The sequence below is a fragment of the Artibeus jamaicensis genome, unplaced genomic scaffold, assembly GCF_021234435.1.
Source record: "Artibeus jamaicensis isolate MK-2021 breed Jamaican fruit bat unplaced genomic scaffold, CSHL_Jam_final contig_781, whole genome shotgun sequence".
NCBI lineage: Eukaryota > Metazoa > Chordata > Mammalia > Chiroptera > Phyllostomidae > Artibeus > Artibeus jamaicensis.
In genome coordinates, this window is record NW_026521968.1 from 4,104,442 (window position 1) to 4,123,470 (window position 19,029).

At 40.0% G+C, this 19,029-nt stretch overlaps 1 protein-coding gene across 2 annotated transcripts in view; it reads right to left on the reverse strand.

The window, feature by feature from the left end:
* DNAH9 (dynein axonemal heavy chain 9) overlaps nucleotides 1-19,029 on the reverse strand; it is a 368,257-nt gene that overhangs the window by 285,326 nt on the left and 63,902 nt on the right. For both annotated transcript variants that reach the window (XM_053672723.1, XM_053672722.1), the window contains exons 18-20: nucleotides 9,928-10,150; nucleotides 9,132-9,298; nucleotides 429-1,299 (exon numbers count right to left, since the gene is read on the reverse strand). In XM_053672723.1, the coding sequence (XP_053528698.1) occupies nucleotides 429-1,299; nucleotides 9,132-9,298; nucleotides 9,928-10,150 (1,261 nt within the window). The remainder of the gene's footprint in view (nucleotides 1-428; nucleotides 1,300-9,131; nucleotides 9,299-9,927; nucleotides 10,151-19,029) is intronic.

The following is a 19,029-nucleotide window of genomic DNA, read 5'->3' on the forward strand; positions in this document are numbered from 1 at the left end:
ATTTAGCTAAAGACAGGTATTTAGCATCTGGCACAGGCCAGAGGTTTACAGAAAGGCTCACTGCTGAAAAGGGACTTGAATTTTCCTGAAAAGAATATTCCCTTCAAGCCTAAACCTGCACCATAATTTATCTGCAGAGCAACCCATGAGAAGCTCATCCCCGAAGGCATTAGTAATATCTTTCATCTCCTTTCTTATATTTACTTTTTAAAAACAGCTTCTCCTTTTCCCCCCACCCATCTATGAACAAAGTGATTGGTGTGCATTTCACATTCTCTTTTCCCCTGCCTGACTTTTGGTGGCTTGTAAGGTCCTGTTTGTTGGAGGTGCCTTACGTGAGGCCAAGGCAAGCAGGCAGAGCAGCAACTGGGTGCTCTTCCCTTGACTCAGGTAAGGAAACAGAGAAGCAGGATTTCCTTGGCAGGTACCTGGGGAAGCTGGGCCCGGATATCTTCAGAGCCAATGAATATACTTTCCAGATGAGACCATGTCTGCTGCACATCAAACCACATAGAAATAACAACATCTGCTGTGGACAGCTTCTTCTGCCAGCCTGACACTTCCTCCAGAAAAAAAGTGACGTGCTTGGATGTCATCAGGTTCTGCAGCTGGACTTGGTTATCTTCTAAAACCTCAATGAGGTCCTCATCCAAATGCAGCAGAGGGATGTGGGTCCGTGGGTGGGGCTCATACTGGAATTCCATGCTGGCCCAGGTGGCCTGCAGCTCCTTTAAGATCTTCTCCATACCCATCTCCTTCACAGCTTTGTCCACAATGCCCCGGACCTCATCCTCAAAGCAGTGCAACTGGAGCTGCAGCAGGTGCGCTAGGGTGGTGCCCTCATCCATGACGAAGCTCACGCCCATAGCCTGCACCAGCTGTCTCCAGTGCCGCTCCTGGATAGCCGGATTCTGTAGCTCAGCCACTGCCTTCAGTGAGGTCAGGGTGTTCAGCACAGTGCTTTCCAGGCCTGTGAATGCCTCCCAGGCCCGGACCTCCTTGTCAAGGTTCCGGAGATACCTAGCAAATCTTTTGCACTCCAAGTCCATGGCCTCCACATTGATATTCCTCCACAGAGTGGCCTCCCAGGCATGGATAGTGGAGGTTACCATGCCAATTATGTCCCACAGCTCCTTCAGCTGGAAGACCTCCCTCCTGCACTGCCTCAGCTGCTTATAGTCGGGAATGTTGACCTCAAACAAGCTGGCGGTGTCATTGATGGAAGCCATGGTGGATTCCATTTGCTGGATCTCACTGTGCCTGGCATCCAGCATTCGATGAGGGTCAGTGCTATTGAACCTATAAAATACAGTGTGTTCATTTTTAGTATAGCAGACAAGCACTCATTTCTTAGAATCACCAAAGTAACACCAGCTCAGATCTTTCAGTGCTTAGTATGTCAGCAAAGAGCAGTGACTCCCACCAATGCCTCGGAGAAAAAGACATTCAGGGTAGGTTGGAATAGGGTGCGTATAACCAGTTGGATGAAAGGCAGTGCTAGAGAAATATCATGCTTGGATCCGTTCTTCACACGTGAGAAAATAAAAATTCTCTCACCCTTCACGTTCCCCACCTTCCCCACCCAGGTATAGAAGGGAACATCCTTTGTTCAAGCCCCCTTCATACTTCCCACTCATCGGCTTCCACACCACATGACACAAAGAGCATCATCTTGTTTCTGTAGATGCTGTAAAGCCCAGCTCCTCCCAGGAGCTGCAAGTGGTAGGAAGTTGTTAAGTGAGAGAGCTGGCGCTCAGTTCAACACTGACCCAACCTGACACTGCTCCCCTAGGGCAGTGGCTCCCAGTCTAGGTGCGTTAGAAACTGTGGGTGATCACCATGCTCAGGCTGCCCACAGTGCAATTACATCAGAATCTTTGGGGGTGGGTCTCGAGGAAGGGCATTTTTCGAACTTCCTGCTGGTTCCAATGTACCAGGTTGGTGTCCTTGTCTGACAGCCTGCGTCAGACAAGTTTCAGGCAGCGGTGTCTCCAAGTTTGGGAACCACTTGAATACTGAAAACAGAGCCCTTGCCAAGGCCCCAGACAGTCACTCTGCACCTCAGGCAGGCTTTTACCTTCTGCAGTCCCCTTGCCGAGCTACCTGTGATCTGCTCCTTCACCCTTCTCTGGCTGTTCCCTCCTGCATTTAGGGGCAGAATCCAATTCCACATGTAACTCCCATAAGAACTATGTCCTAGCTTTACACTTTTAGTTCATGTTTCCTCATCCTCTTTTCTCCAATGCTTGTGGCACATACCCACCACTCCCAATCCTCAGCTGGGTGAACCTGCTGCTACCCCTCCAGACCAGCATCTCCTGTGTAGGCCCCACTCAAACATAAGAAATTCACATGCAAAGGAACCCACATGGGCAAATAGCATCTCTTTGGTCAGCAGAGCCTGGAACCTGTGTGCTCATGGAGCCTTTCATTTTTCTCTCCTAACCTCTGATAAACCCTCTCTCTCCATCAATGATCTCAGGCTTTCTTTTTTCTGTGTGCTTGGAGGGCTAGATATCGAGGAGACTATGACTTAGGGTGGATGCTATGTCCCTCTAAAATCAGAACAGGACATCATAGGTTACAGCATCAAGGTGACAGATGAGAGGAAATGAGTAACTGTAGGATGGTCATTTCACCGATCTAATATGTGTGAGTGCACACATGTGGAAGTGCATGTGTATGTATGCATGCACACATGTGTTAACTGGTGGAGTATGGAGAGGAGGTAGGCGGGAAGAAAATGACATATAAACTCTTCCTCTTAAACTGCATCCTCTCTTAGTTTTCTTTGGAAATATTTGACTGGATGGAAAGTAATCCTAATTACAGCTATTTACCTGAATGACTCACCACTTAAGCCTAATTACCAGGCAACAAAACAACAGTTATGCATACCATTAAATTAGTGTCAGATTAGCTTTGTTGTTTGCTATGTTTGATCGCCCCTTGTTCAATCTAAATAGTTTTTGGCCTATGTGCTATGATCGTGGGTTTGTATCTTACAAGAATGAGATTAAACATCATTGCACACCTTTGCTATTCCCCGTGCCTCTTTTGTCCAAATGGCTAATTTTTGTTTCAGAACAAAACATGAGGCTGGAGTTACTAGAGCTGAAGAGGGCCCTCTGTCATTGTAGGCAAGGGGCTTTCTCCTCTGTAAGAGCAGGGGGGAAAGATCTAGAAGGAAAGAAATGTAACATCCTCATGGCAAGCTGTCCAGCAGGAAAGGTTACTGCATAAATGCCCTTCTGCTTATGCTTCATTTGCAAAAATTAATTGCTGGCATGTGTATACTCTACTTTTTACCTTGACTAGAGTGAACATGAAAAGTGAACTTAACCTCTTGGTGTTAGTGCAAAGTCTATCAGACAAAATTCTAAAAGCTCATATTTTGTTTAATTTATTGATGGACTATAACTCAGGAATAATTAATTGGGTAAGATAAGAATAATCTTTCTAACCATGCCTTCTGCAGTACATATGAACATTCTTAATCAATACTGGTTCCTCAAAGATCTGTAAAAGGTGATAATTTGTCAAACCTATTCAAAATTTTATCTATCCTGTGGCATAATTTTTGTTTATAGTTTAAATTTGTGGACAGTCATTTCCTATAGCTGAGCACCCATAAAAGTTCACTTGGCTTAAGGAGTGAAAGAAACCTCTAGACATGAGGGCAGGTAACCTCTTCCCATTTCAAAACTCTAGTGCAAATTGTCAGGATATTCACAGTCCTGATTAATGTACCTAATAAACACGAAGCAGCTCTCCAAACCCTGAGGGAGCAATAGAGTATAAGAACAAGAAAGTAATAGAAGGTAAAAGGGTGTAGTAAGTCTTTGAAACTAAAATAATAATGCAAAAGTATTTTAATCCAAAAGAGAAATGCCTGGAAAGTCTGGATGAATAAAACTATAATTAAGAGAAATGGAAATGTGGTGCTCATTTATGTGATGCGATCTTAGAAAAATGATTGACGCAGGTCTCACCTAGATGTGAGAGCAGGGAGAGAGAGAGTGGAATAAGTGACTTAATTCTTGGGAAGCTAGCAGCTGGTAAATGTTACTTTGTATGCCATGCCGGCCTCCACAATGAATGATAACACACCTCTACTTGATACCTCACAAGCACCATAAAACAACATGTCTGATCTGCACTTGTGATCTTCTAGTGCTTCTCATTCAGTGGCCTCCAACCCCATTGAGAAGTGAAATAATACCTTCCACCTACTTGCCCAGAATGGAAGATGGTCATTATGCTTAACTCTCCCCCCTATTCATTTCCCATACTCCATCAATTCTGCTGATTGTCCTTTCCAAATCTCTCAAATCCATTCTTCCATGGAGCACATGGGCTTGAGTACAAGTCCATTTCCTCCCATTCTGTTCTCCATGGCCACAAGCACATGGTATTTAGACTCCTCATGGACCTCATGGACCTGGGCACATGGACCAAACCTGGGCAAGTGCACCGCCTCCCCCTCTGCCATTCTCATCTCCTGCCTCCTGCATTCCAGCATGCACGCAGGCAGGTCTCCAGCTATTTCTAGTAGTTTCATTCTTCTGTGCCTCTGTATATTCTGCTTCCCTTACCCAGAATATTCTCACTTTCCACACCTCTTTTCTCAAAATGGCTAATTTTCATTTGTCCGTTGGATCAAGCAACATCTTCAGCAGGAGGTGTGGATTGCCTCTTTTGTGCAGGTTAAAGCTGACACCCAATGAACACATCTAATTACTCATTTTCTAAATTGTCCCCAAGGCTATAAATCTTTGAGGTTGGGGAATATGTATTATTTTAAAATCCTAGCACTTGCATCATTTTTGGCTAATCCCACTATTAGGACCGGAGCCTCTTCTGCTTCACAGAAGCCTGAATCAGATGACCGAGTCAGATTCACTGGAAGAACAGGGTCAAGCTGAACTAATGGCCTGTCTTAGGAGGTAACATGTCCCTTCCTGGGAGATTTAATGAGTAATATAGCTCTTTCTTCCAGCTATCAAAGAGACAACAGACATTGTGCAGGTGAGACAGAGCCCCTTTTCCTCTGCCTGCTGCATGGGGCAGTTTGGAAAGCCTCACTTTCTCTAGTTATCATGCAGGACAACACCCAATGTGAGAATGTCTCCAAGAATGCTCTCCCAACCATTCATGGAATCTGACTGCCAGGCAGCTAGCTGAGAATACTAATGGCCTCCACTGAGTGGAGCTCACAGGGATCAAGTGCTTGGGCTCAGAACCCCCTGGATTACCTTGGTGTTGATGTGGAAAGAAGACTGTATGTCACAGCATCATTCCTGAAGGTCAGAGAGGCCTTGCTCAAGGTCAGGAAGGCTGAGGTAGAGAATGAAGCTAGAAGAACAAATGAAGCATTCCTTTCCCTAAAAGGGAAGAGTTAGTCTCCAATTTTAAAATTTGTGAAAAGTTCTTGAATCTGAGCATGATGATTTAGCCAACTGCTGTGAAGTGAGAGAGCTCAGCTAAGAAGATGCTGATACAGCTTAGAGTTAAGAACTAAAGGAGGAAGGAAAACTTGACTTGGACATGAAGAACCTCGACCTAAGCAACCTGACTTCACCCAGAAACTGTCAGACTGCAAGAGCCTAATGAGACACTCACTTTCCTTTTTCTCCTCAAAGACAAGATTGGTGCGAGCTTAACCTCTGTCTAATCAAAACCAGAAACTGGTATGCATAGAGGAATGTACTACAGCCTGCATTTCAGAAATTCATAAAGGCTTGAAAAGTGAAGGAACCAGAATTACACTCATTTGCCACACAGAGTGCCTAAAACTTTTAAACACATACTCTCACAAACACCAAGCTAAGAAACAAAGCAAAACATGAGCTGACACCCACGAAGATTCCCTCCAGCAGCATATCCAATTCTGCTCTAGTCCTGACGGTTTTCTTGACAAGAAAGAAATACATAAAAATTGCAGCAACGTTTGGTTTTCCACACTGCTGTGAGCAGTTCTTTTCAAAGTATTCTTTTGCAAAGATTCATCTGCATGTCAAATTAACAGATGTGAATTTGTAAAACCCAGCAAAGAGTAGAGTGTCCTCATAGGCAGCAGATACAAGTGCTAAGAAAGAAAACACAATGCAGCTATCAAATGAAGAAACAACACCAGCTGATCGATACACATACACGATGTAACTACGAATGAGGGAGAGACGCCAGATTTCCAACAGACACACAAAAACACACCGGGAAATGTGTTGCTGTTTCCTTTCAAGCGGTCTCAGAAGCCTGTTTGGAAACATATTTCACTAACATCTTTGGAATTCCTTTCTTGAACTTTTCTTAAGAGACAGCTGATGCGAAAATATTAACGTCCTTATTTTTATGGCTGTGATTGTTGTTAACACGAAGTAGGTAGAAATACCCAGCTTGATAACCCAGCTCTGGCATCAGCTTCAGCTCTGCACAATCGGTGCTGAATTTCGAAAGTTCTATTGCATGCCAAAGGATAGCCGAAGGAATGTGCCTCAGACTCTGAAAGAAAAGTCCCTGATGGAGTTTCACAGATGTTTTGAGCAATTGCTCCTTCTTTGGAACAGGGGCATGGCTCCTGAGGCAATTACTCTAAAGGCTGCATACTCATTCAGAGTCACAGGCCCTGGCATAATCGCCTAAAGAGAAACCAGTTACTCCCCTCTAGGCAGCAGTCTACAATTCAGCTGCACATGGGAATCACTTGGGGGGCTTCACAAAATACTGATGCTCAGGCATCACCTACAGAAACTCTGATTTATTTAGTTGGGTTATAGAAAGGCTGGATGTTGGAAGTTTTTTCTTTTAAATTCTCACTCAAGGGTATGTCTATTGATTTGAGAGAGAGAAAGAAGCATCAATGTGAGAGACAAACATCGGTTGCCTCCTATACATGCCCCCACTGGGGATCCAACCCACAACCCAGGAATACGCTCTGCGTGGGAGTCAAACCCACCTTTCTGGTGTACGGGATGATGCCCCAAACAATTGAGCCACCGGGCCAGGGTCGGACACTGGAAGTCTTCGGTGCTCCCCGGTTGATTCTAACATGCAGCTAAAATGTCAGCATGCTGCTTAGAGTCCAAAGGTTGTGTACATATCTTAAGCATGGTTTACATGTGTGTCCCTCCCTGACTCTTAATGTACTCATCCTGTTCTCCATAGCTGCAAGTATAATGTTTGGGAGGTAGTAGTTGCCTAATAAATGTTTGATGAATAAATGATAAGGATAGGTAGGCCCTTACTGCATGCCAGGGTAATCAACAGTCCTGGAAGAGAGGGGCTTCTCCCAGATGTGTGGCTGTCAGTGCTCAACCCAACAGAGCCCCAGGAAAACTAGGAGGATTGGTCCCCCTAGTATCAGGTGTCAAATACTTGCAAACATTGTCTCTGTAATCCTATCAGCAACCTCCTGAGGTGAGTGTTATTGTTAACCCCATTTACCAGATGAGGAAACTGAAGCACAGAGATGTGATGTCATTTCCCTAACATACACAGTGAGTTGCTGAGCTGAGATTAGACACTAAACAGCCTGAATCCAAAGTCCATGGACTTAATCACTGTGCTCTATTTCCTTCCAATAAAGTTGTGGGGTTTTTGGTTTCCTTTGTTATGCTAACCTGAATCTCTCAATGTTATATTTCTGTGGGTAAGTAACCCTTGCAAATGTAAAAAGTTCCTTCCTCCTTACATAGGGCATTTTCAGGTTTGGGAACTTCCAAGGTCATCTCTCTATCCAATCCTATAGAGGAGAGCCAGAAAGAAGCTCAGCCAGAGAAAAACAGAAAGCAAATCCTGGAGCTCAAATGAGGGGAGAGGCACCCGCTTTCTCAGCAGACACAGAACCAGTGAGAACCAGTGTGTTCTCCTGGTGGAGCCCCTGGTGCTGTGCAGTGGATGTGGAGCGGCCCCAGGTATACTGCCTCTCCAAGGGAGGGAGCCTGTGTGTGCATGGGGGTGGGGTTGCCCATCCTGCCAATGTTCTGTTTATGGAAAGAGCCCTTTCATGTAGGGAGGTGTCTGGGCCTGGCCAAATAGAAAGAGCACACCCTGAAGTATATCTTTCACCTCAAATCCTTCTTTCAGGTTACCAAAATGCCATTCAAAATTATTTAAAATTCTGCCAGCCATTTATTTAAACCAAAAGGAGTCTGTAAGCACTTTGAATACTAATGGTTTAGTAAAAACTTAGTAATTTTAGTTCCAAGCACTATAAAAAGCAACACGGAGTTTCTTCAGAAAGAGTCAAAGTAGATCTACCGTGCAATCCAGCAGCTCCACTTCTGGGAACACAACCAGAAAAAAGGAAAATGGGACTCCACGCAGTACACACACTCCCTTGTTTGTTGCAGCATTGTTCACAGCAGCCAAGACAAGGGAACAACCCAAATGCCCAGCAGTGAAGGAAAGAATAACAAGATGTGAAACACATACTTAACAAGATATTATTCAGCCATGAGACAGAGGGATATCCTCCCATTTGCAACTACATGGGTAGACCTTTCACACATTACACCAAGTGGGATAAGTCAGAGAAAGACAAGCACTGTGTAATATCACTTATAAGAGGATTCTTAAAAAGTTAAACTCGTAAAAAACAGAGTGCACTGTGGTTACAGGCAGAGGGAGTGGAGACAAGAGTGATGACTGTCTGAGGGAACACACTCGTAATGAGTAGTCAATAAGCCATTGAAGCTGATGCACAGTATAATGAACATAGACAATATTGCACTATGATTATGTAGTGTGATAAATATCACTACCTCAGCAATCATGTTACAATGTATAAATGTGTCAAAGTAACGCACTGTGCCCCTAAACTTACCCAATGTTACATGTCAAGTTCATTAAAAAAAAAAACCCTCTAGTAATTTTACCACATTAAATCCCTTTCTAGACCTGGAGGAAGAGAGGATTCCAGACTTTTTCAAGGCATAGTATCTGTCTAGCCTTTGGTCAACTCACACAGGATGTGACAGGACTCTGCCCACTTCCACACCATGTTCTAACCTATGGACCTAAATGGCAGGGAAGACTGTTGAATAGTGCTCATACCCTGGAGAGAGCGCCAGTGACTCAAAGATTGACAAGTGCACAGGAAAAAAGGCAGCGGCAGGAACTTGCGTCCTTACCTGAAGGGCGCCTCTGTGTGGAATCGCTCCCAGAACTGCTGCTGTTCCACCTCAAAGGCTGTGCACCTCTGGCGGAGGAGGGTCACTTCGTTCGCCTGCAGGGGGGCCACATGCTGCCTCACAGTAATGGCCAACTTTTTCATGTTGCTCCATTTCTCAGGCAGCTCCTGCAAGGGAGACTCACTGTGGTCAGACCCAAATTGTGTTCCCATACCCCCACCATCCTGAGGCTGGACAGCACCCTAGTGTCTTCGTCCCTGCTAAGGTGCCATGGGACAATGTCCTGGGGTCATCGGGCCACTCTCACTTCCACTGCCTTGATTTACCTCCCTGGTGGCCTGCTCTTCTGACCATCTCCTGCTCCTCACTCAGTACCATTCTCCTTGACCTAACCTCTCAGTTAGTGGTCCTCGCCCTTTTCTGCTCTTTCAAGAGGGCTGGGATTTTTTCGTGTCCTACGTTTCCTCTTACTATATCTTAACATTTCTCAGACCTGCTTGTTATCTCTGCATCAAAAAGTTGGCTCATCCCTAATTCTGAAAAGCAAAACACCCCAAACCCTTATCTTATATACATTAATTCTCCTACGTGTCTCCAGCATTACACTGTTTCATATTTATTGTGTTTCAAGCACGTGCTCGCTGCTACACGTACACTACACATACAGTTCCAGAACGTGGCCCTCGGGTCATCGCCACACCCTGTTTTTCACTTGCTTGAACCCACCTCGCTCCACTCTGGAAGCGTGAAACTTTCCCACTACTTCTTTTACTAAGAGAACAAACTTTTCACTGACCTCCAGGTGCTTAAACACTGTTTCCGGCAATTCTTGTCCATAGGTCTTCAGCAATTCAATGGTCTGCTTCAAGGGCTCAAACATCGCATCAGTGCTGCTCTGCCGTTCTCTAAGAGCCATAAGGTGTTCCATAATCTCAACCAGTCCTTTGAAGTCTCCTTTTTTTACTTTCTTGAGCAAGCCGCTCTCACTGTTTTTTATAAACACTTCAAGGTCTGCCAAACTAAGCAAAACAGAACAGCAGGAGACATTTTCCTTCTACTTCTCAAAAGGAATATTTATTTATTTCTCTGACAAGTATAGCTTTGTTGCTATAAAGTAGAAAACTTTCCTTGTGTCCAGCATTCTGTACCGACTATATCATGACAATGGGAATACAGCCCTCTCCTGAAGTGTCGGTCATGAAAGACAAAGCTGAGACCTCCATGCTGGAGGAGACTTGGGAGGCATGACACATTCATGGGACAATTGCTGAAATGTGAATGGTTACTATTCTACATAAATATTAACTTCCTGGTTTGGATAGTAACTTCCTGGTTTGGATATCCAAATGGTTATGTAACTAAAACCATTGGTTACATGAAATGTTATCATTTGGGGAAGCTGAATGAAGGTAAAAGAGCACTCTTTGTATTATTTTTGTAACTCTGAAATTATTTCCAAGTGAAAAGTTAAAATTATGGAAAACAAAAAAATACTGTGACCTCTAAAATCATACACATTTGGGTTTGATTTTGGCACAAGATGTGTAACTGATGATCAAGTCATTTAGCAATTCTGAGCCTCGGTTTCCTCGTCTATAAGATTGGAAAGAGCATTTCTATCTCATTGGTTATGTGAAAATTAAGTCAAATTTATTCTTTAATTCAAAACTGTTTAGTGAGCATTTATTATGAGCCCTGGCATGCTTCCAGGTTCTGAGGGTAGAACAATAAATAAGATAAACAAGGGCTTTGCCTTGATGAAGTTTATATTCTAGGGTGAAAAGTAAAGAGGAAACCTAGATAGAATAAATTGTGTACGTTCACATACTGATGAGTGCTATGAGGTAAGGAGGTAGAAACTAAGAATAGGACTGCCTTCCATGCGAGGGTCAGTGAAGGCTTCTTCCCTAAGTAAGGGGATATTTGAACAAAAATGTCAATGAGGTGACAGAGTGAGCCACAGAAGGGATGGAAGCACTTTCCAGATAGAGGGGGTCACATGAGGAAGGACACCAATCTAAGCATGAAGATTCTGAGGAGGAGAGTGATATGACTTGGTTTATATTTTCTAAGAGTAGCTATAGGAGAACAGGTTTTATGGGGGGGAGGTGATAGTGGTGATGGTGACAGTGGCCTTGGTGAGGGGAATACAAGAACAGGGGGCATTCTCAGGGACTGTAATCAGTGTCCAGATGACAAGAGATGCTGATTTTGACCTGGGGTGGATGTCAATAGTCAGAGTCAAGATAATTTTGTATAGAGAGTCAAGGGGACCCACTGATGAATTGGGGAACAGGTGTGAGGGAATGAGAAAAATTAATAAACTCCTGGCAGTGGGGTAAATGCTGATGCCATTTAAAGGTATAGGGAAGAATTGGGGAAGACTAGTTTTTTGGAGGGAGGGGATAAGTTTTACACATGGTAGGCTTGAGATGCTTCACAGACACTGGACACCTCAGGGAGATACCTATTATGCAGTTGAATATAATTCTAGAGTTCCTAAGAGGTAGGGTGAAAATATAAATTTGGTAGTTATCAGCACACAGATGGATTTAAAACATTGGGTTGGATATCACCTAGGATAGAATGTAGATAAAGAAGAAAGTTCAGGTCTGGGGTTTTTGGAAATTTTAATATCTTGAGGTCTAGAAAAGGGGATGAATTTGACCAGGAAGGCATAGCCAGTGAGCTAGAAGGAAAACCAGAACGGTAAGTTATCTTGAGAGCCAGGGAAAGAACTCGTTTGGGAAGGAAGCAGTGATCAGTTGTGCCAAATCCAGCAGAGAGGTACAGGTAGGATGATGCCTGATAGTCACCACAGGACTCAGCTACATGAAAGGTGTCAGTGGTCCTGACAAGAGTGATGTCAGTGGAATGGTCTAGTAAAATGCCTGACTGCAGAGTAAGGCAGAGAATCGTCCGCTTCTGCATCTAGCTGTCTGGTATACATGATGGTATGAGAAACACCTTCTGCTAAAGCATCTAAAATCCTTAAGCAAATATTTCCAAATCATTTAATAATGCTTCACTAAGGTGGCATGAAAGTAAGGAATCCCAAGAGACTGAAGATGTGTTCAAGGCAAGAACTAAGCAACACTCAAAGCTGGCTTTCATGTAATAGTATCTACAGAACTTTGGAGATCCTGAACTTCTATTTTGATTGCTTTATGGTATGTGATGAACAGGTATGTTTAAGCCTTGTACCCACATGAGATGAGAAGGCTAACAGAAAGCTGAACATGAAGTTGCAACACCATAAGGTGAACAAGAAATAAATGTGCTTGCACAAAAAGGGACAGTCTGGAAACTTGCCTGCCTTCATCTGGGCACTAGGTGGACTACTGGGCAAGTTAAAGTATAATTGGTCTGGGGTTAGGAGTGTCCCATGGTGACTGGCAGAAACAAATACACATCCTTTCTGGAGAAATGCAAGTAGAATACAATCCTCAGAGGAGTTCCACAGGTAAGATTCTGAGAGACATTATTTTTATAATCAAAAGTCACAAAATATACAAGAAAGGAAGTCACCATGAGTAGAAGCCAGCAGAAAAAGCAAAATTAAACCTGTTAAGATTTCAGATATGGGAATTCAGATGTAGAACATAAAATAACAATATTCAGTATATTTAAAGGACAAAGAAAGAATTCTTGCTTAAGCACCTTGCTTCATGGTTCCTGCCCCACATAGCAGGGGGAAGAGCCTTCTCTGCAGTTTCTGGACATCAGTTCAGCACAGACCAAAACGAGTCACTTACTTCACCCTTTAAGAGTGAAGTATCAGCCCAGACAGAAATGCTTCCTTAGGAATCACCTTCCAGAAGCCTAGGCAACCTCCTATGGTCTCAGTAGGTGACAGCTCCTGCTCTGACCCAGCTTTAAGTTCAAGGATAAATTCAGCATTGTTTCACAGTTAGAAATGGAGGCAATCTCAGAGGTTCTTCAAATATGCCCCAAATCTGTGATAGTATAAGGACTTTAATATTGAATGATGAATTCTAAGAAATGACAACATTTATTGATGTAAATAACATAAAACTGATGGCCTGTGGTGGCATTATTTTGTAAAGAGAAGCACGGGAAAAGCTTTTAATATGTGTTTTACCACAGTGAGAAATGATCATATTATGCTACAATAATGGGCAATTCCAGGATAAAGAAGCTAGCAATTTTCTGTGGGCCTTTATGTTAACATTAATCTATGGCATGAAGAAACAGCCATTTTTAAGCTGACAAATCAAATGTTGTCTTTAGAATATCCTCTAATAAATGTATTATAAAACTTACAAAAACGGTTAAATAAAAGAGAAGCTTTAAAACTTGAGCAAAGAAAAAGAAGGTATAAAGATGAGCAAGCAAAATTATAAAATAGCCAAATAGAAGATCCCAAAATGGAGAGTATAGTTAAAATTTAAAGGTTGTTGAATGGGTTAAACAGGAAATTTAGAGACAGCTGAAAGAGAATCAACCACTGTATGATAACAGAGAAGTTAGCCAAACTGCAGTGCAATGAGTAAAAACACTGAAAAACATGGGCATTGTTAAAAGACATGGAGGGCAGTGAAAAAGACCTCAGGTAGCTGTAAGAGCTTCAGGAGACAGAGAGAATGAGCAAGAAGCCATCTTGGAGGCGATCCTGGCTGAGAATTTTCCTTAATTGTTGAAAGACACCAAATGTAAAGCCCAACAAAACTCAGGTGGAATTAATATAAAGAAACTCTCAAACTTTGTATAATCTAACAGCTAAAAAAAATAGGTTATTATTTTCCCCTTAATTTGCATTCACTACTATTTCTTAATGTTTAGTTTTTGTTTTTTAAGGTAGACTTTATATCATATATATTTTAAGAGAAGAAATACAATGTTATACAAAGTTTAAAAGGCAGTATTCATAGCCGATGAGGACAGGCCCCAGTCAGACCTTGCCGTTCGAGGAGAGTCGCTGCACAGCAGAGGAAACTGCCTGGGAGCATGTGCTCCGATGCAGAGCATGCACACCTCTGAACCAGCAGTGCTGCTCTTTGTGTGAAGGTGTTCGCCGCAGCATCATTTGTCACAGAAATAACTGAAATGTTTATAATGATGGTTAAACCATGAAAAAAGTATTTAACTGTAAAAATATATAAATTAGATGCTGATGTTGATACCGGAGGGATAACCTTGAATTAAAAATAAAGTTACAGAGTATAAGAAAAAAAATATATATATATATAAAGAAACTCTCACATAGGCACTTCAATGTGAAACTGAAGATTACTGAAAGGGACAAACAAAAAAATCTTAAAAGTAGGTTCACAGCAAAGACAGATTTCTGTATAGAAACAACAACAACAACAACAAAACCACCACTGAAAAACAAATGAAGAAACAGACAAAAAGCACTAAAATGATGGCTGACGACTCAGTAGCAGTGGTGGGGGGCCGGATACAGGGAATGATGTTTTCAATAGACACCGGATAAATACCTGTCATCCCAGAATTCTCTCTTCCACAAAACCCTTTTTTCAGGAACATGGGCAAAACGCATGCATTTTCAGACAAAGAAAGAATGAGAGAGCTCCACAGATAGACCCTCATTAAAGGAACTTTTAATGATATACCTCTGTAATGTAGAAAGATGTAATGAGTAAAGATATAAGTAAATATATGGGTAAATTTAAACAAACATTAAATATAAAAAATAAATTATAATTTGTGGACTTTAAATAAATAATAGTGGACAATTGAAATTACTGGGAATGATAGAATGTAATTTGATGAACAGTTGAGATCAACTATTCTGAAGTCTTTGTATTGGTTTTGAGGAGAGTAACAAAAATGATACATTTATTCCTTTTAAGAATGATGATTAAAATAGATATGGTATCCATTAGAACCACAGACCTGGCTAGTACAACACTCAAACTAGCAGAAGGGAAAAAATGGAATAAGAAAAAGGAAAATAAAACATTAATAAAACACATTCAACCCAAAAGCAGAAAAGAAATAGAAAGTACATTACAAAATGGTAGAAATTATTCCAAATGTAACAGAACAGATGTTAACAAGCAAAACTCTTCATTTATAAGATAAATAGTAAGGTAGATAAAACACACAATTCTGTGCCAAGTATAAAAATCTCTCCTAAAATAAAGGTACCGAGAGACTCAGAAACAAAGGATAAAATGAGTGGTGCCAGGAAAATATCCCCAAAAGGAAAATAGTTTAGTTATATTAGTGTAAGAAAGAATGGGCTACACAAGAAATATAGCTGGTGGTAAAGAAGATCTTTAATATATCGCTAAAAGTTTCAATTTTCCAGGGAGATACTGTATGCTCATGCAACATAATATTAAAATACATGAAAAAAGTCACAGAATTGCTAGGAGAAATTCATAATCTGCCATCAAAGTGGAAGATTTTTGACACAACTATCTCTGTAATTGATAAATTAAGCAGACAAAAAAGGCACTGAGTGAAGACACAGTGGATTTCAGTAAAAGAATGAATAAGTTTGATCAAATAAGCACGTACAGAACTTCACACCCAGCAGTAACAGAATACACATTCTTTTCAAATAGGGATGGAGAACACTTTTAAAAACTGACCATAATGTAGTGTGTGCAACAAGCTTCAAGAAATTTCAGAAGCTTATTATTACATATATCATAGTCTTTGACTATGTGCAATTATTAGAAATTAGTGACAGAAATATAACTAGAAGAACTCCAGGTTCAGAAAGTTAAAAATATGTAAATACATTGTAATGGATATTAAAAGTTTTAGAAGGACACTTGACTGGGGGTGGTGAACATACAGCTGATGTATTATAGAATTGTATACCTGAAACTTGTATAATTTTATTAACCAAGGTCACCCCAATAAATTCAACAAAAAGAAAAATACGTAAGTTATAATGAAATATTGCATAATAAGACTTGTAACATGCCAGTAAAATTGCACCGAGAATGGAATTTATAGCTTTAAGTGTTACATTAAAAAAAAAAAAAAAAAGAAAGTTCAACAGGAATAAACAAAGAATCCATCTTAAGTCAGCTCAAGAAATAGAAAATAAATCCCCCAAATGGAAGGAAATAGTAAACATAGAAGAATAAATTATTGCAATAGAAATCAAATTATAATGAAGAGAATCAATGGGTTCATAATTTAGTTCTTTGTAAATGTGTAGCAAGTTAATCAAGGAAAGAAGCCAAAAAGCACAAATGAAATTGAGTAGAAAGGAGAAGAGGAACATAAACATAGATTCTATATCAATTAAGTAGGTAAGAACATATACATTTTATGACAATAAATTGAAGATTTACATTAAATACATACATTTCTAGACAAATATAGCTTACTATATTCCTTGGTATTCCTTACCATCCCTATACCCAGTAGAGATACTATGGGTAAAAATCTTGCCAGAAAGAAAATACCAAGCTAAGATGGCTTAGGAGGAAATTTAAATCAAACTTTCAAAGATCAGAGAACCTCAACCTTACACCAACTCTTACAGAGAATAAACAAGGATTCCTTCCTCATTCATTTTATTAAGCTAGCAAAACCATAGGGCAAGATCAAAGCCAGTATAAGAAAGCAAAATTGAAGGCCAATCTCAATTGCAAACATAGATGCATCAATGCTAAACAAAATATTTGCAAACAAAATCAACCAGTGAATATATTGGAAAAGGGTAATACTTTGGGTTGGGCTTATCTCAGTAATGTTAAGTTGGTTTAAGATTAGAAAGCAAGTAATATATTCACCACTTTAACATTTTGAGGGAAAAATATAATTATCTTATTGAAATTAGAAATAGTACTTGATAAGATGTTATATCTATTTATGTAAATCCTCTTAACAAATTGACAACAGAAGGGAACTTCTTTGATCAGATAAGGAAATTCACAAAAACTCACAGCAAATGTTATGCTCAGTGGTGAAATGTTGGAAGTATCCCTTTTAAGATCAGGAATAAGGCAAGGGTTCTTGTTGTCGCCACTTTATGCAACTTTGGCTGGAAGTCCTAGCCAGTGTGTTAAGATAAGAAATAGAGATAAAATACATTTTTTAAAAAACTGGAAAGGAATATATAAAATTGTTGTAAATTTATAGAAGATGACTAAGTATATAGCATACCCAAATGGGTGCATAAATTATGAGGATTTACAAGTTAATTTAGGAAACTTGTTTGACACAAAATCAATATACAAAAATCAATTCCAGTTCCACAGAAAATACTATTTTAAAGTATTTTTTATACTAGGAATGAAAAAAAGTGTCAAGGAATAAATGTTGGCAAACATGCAAAAATATTTGAAAAGTAATGATTGCTAAGTGTCACTGAGGAATGTTTAAAAAGACATAGGTAAAAGGAGAGAGAACGTGCTCTTGAACACAAATACTCAATACTATAAAAATGACAGTTCTCAAGTGGATCTATAGTCACTGTAAGTGTAATAAAATCCTTATAGATTTTTTTCTTTTACAACTACTTTTAAAATTTGTATAAAATAGTAAAGGACAAAAAATTGTTGAGACAGTCTTAATAAAAGTGAGCAAAATGGGGACTTGTGTGGCCAGATATAAAAATTTATTATAGAGCTGTAGTATAGGATGTGTGATATTAATGCAGCAGCAGAAAAGGGGCTACTCAATGTGAAAGATAAAATTACAAAACTTTTAGGAGAAAATAAAGGAGAGTATCTTCAGCTTCTCAGGAAAAAAAAAGAATTTATTTCACAAGGCAAAAGAGGACAACATAAAAGAAAAGATGGACATATTTGGCTATGTTAAAATTAAGAACTGCTTGTCAAAACATACCATAAATACAGTGGGAAGACAAGCCACAAAATGGGAGACTATATTTGCAAACTATACAATGAGCAAAGAATTAGATATGATGTATGTAAACAACTTCTAAATACCAAAGAGGAAAAAAAATAAAGTCCAATAAAGGCCACATATGACAACCCACAGCCAACATCATACTGAATAGGCAAAAACTAAGTGTTTCCCTTAAAATCAAGAACAAGACAGGAATGTCGACTTTTATCATTCTTATTCAACATAGTATTAGAAGTACTAGCCACATCAATCAGAGAAGAAGAAATAAAAGGCATCCAAATTGTAAAGGAGGATGTAAAATGGTTATTATTTGCAGATGACATGATGTTGTATATAAAAAAATTCCCAAGTTTCCACCAAAAAAACTAGTGGATCTAGCAAATTAATTTGGCAAAGCAGTGGGATACAAAATCAATACTCAGAAATATATGGCATTTTTATAGACAAATAAAGAACTATCAGAAAGAGAAATAAAAGAAATATCCCATTTACTATTGTGGCACACAACAACAATAACAAAATGAGGTACCTAGGAATAAATTTAACTAAGAAGGTAATAGACCTATACTCAGAAAATTATAAAATACCGAAGAAAGAAATTGAGAAAGATACAAATAAGTGGAAGCATATACTGTGTTCATGGATAGGAAGAATTAACATCATTAAAATGTCCATACTACCCAAAGCAATCTATAGATTCAACACAATTCCTATTAAAATATCAATAGCATATCTCACAGATCTAGAAAAATATTCTAAAACTTTACATGGAACCAAAAAAGATGCTGAATAGTAATCTTGAGAAAGAAGAACCGAGTTGGAAGTATCATACCACCTGATACCAAACTATCCTACAAGATCATAGTAATCAAAACAGCATGGTACTGGCATAAAAACAGATATGTAGATCAATGGAACAGAATAGAAAGCCAAGAAATAAACCCATGACTTTATGGTTAATTAATATTTGACAAAGGAGGCAAGAACATCCAATGACATAAAGATAGTCTATTCAACAAATAGTGTTGAGAAAATTGCACAGATATGTGCAAAAAAAATGAAACCAGACTAC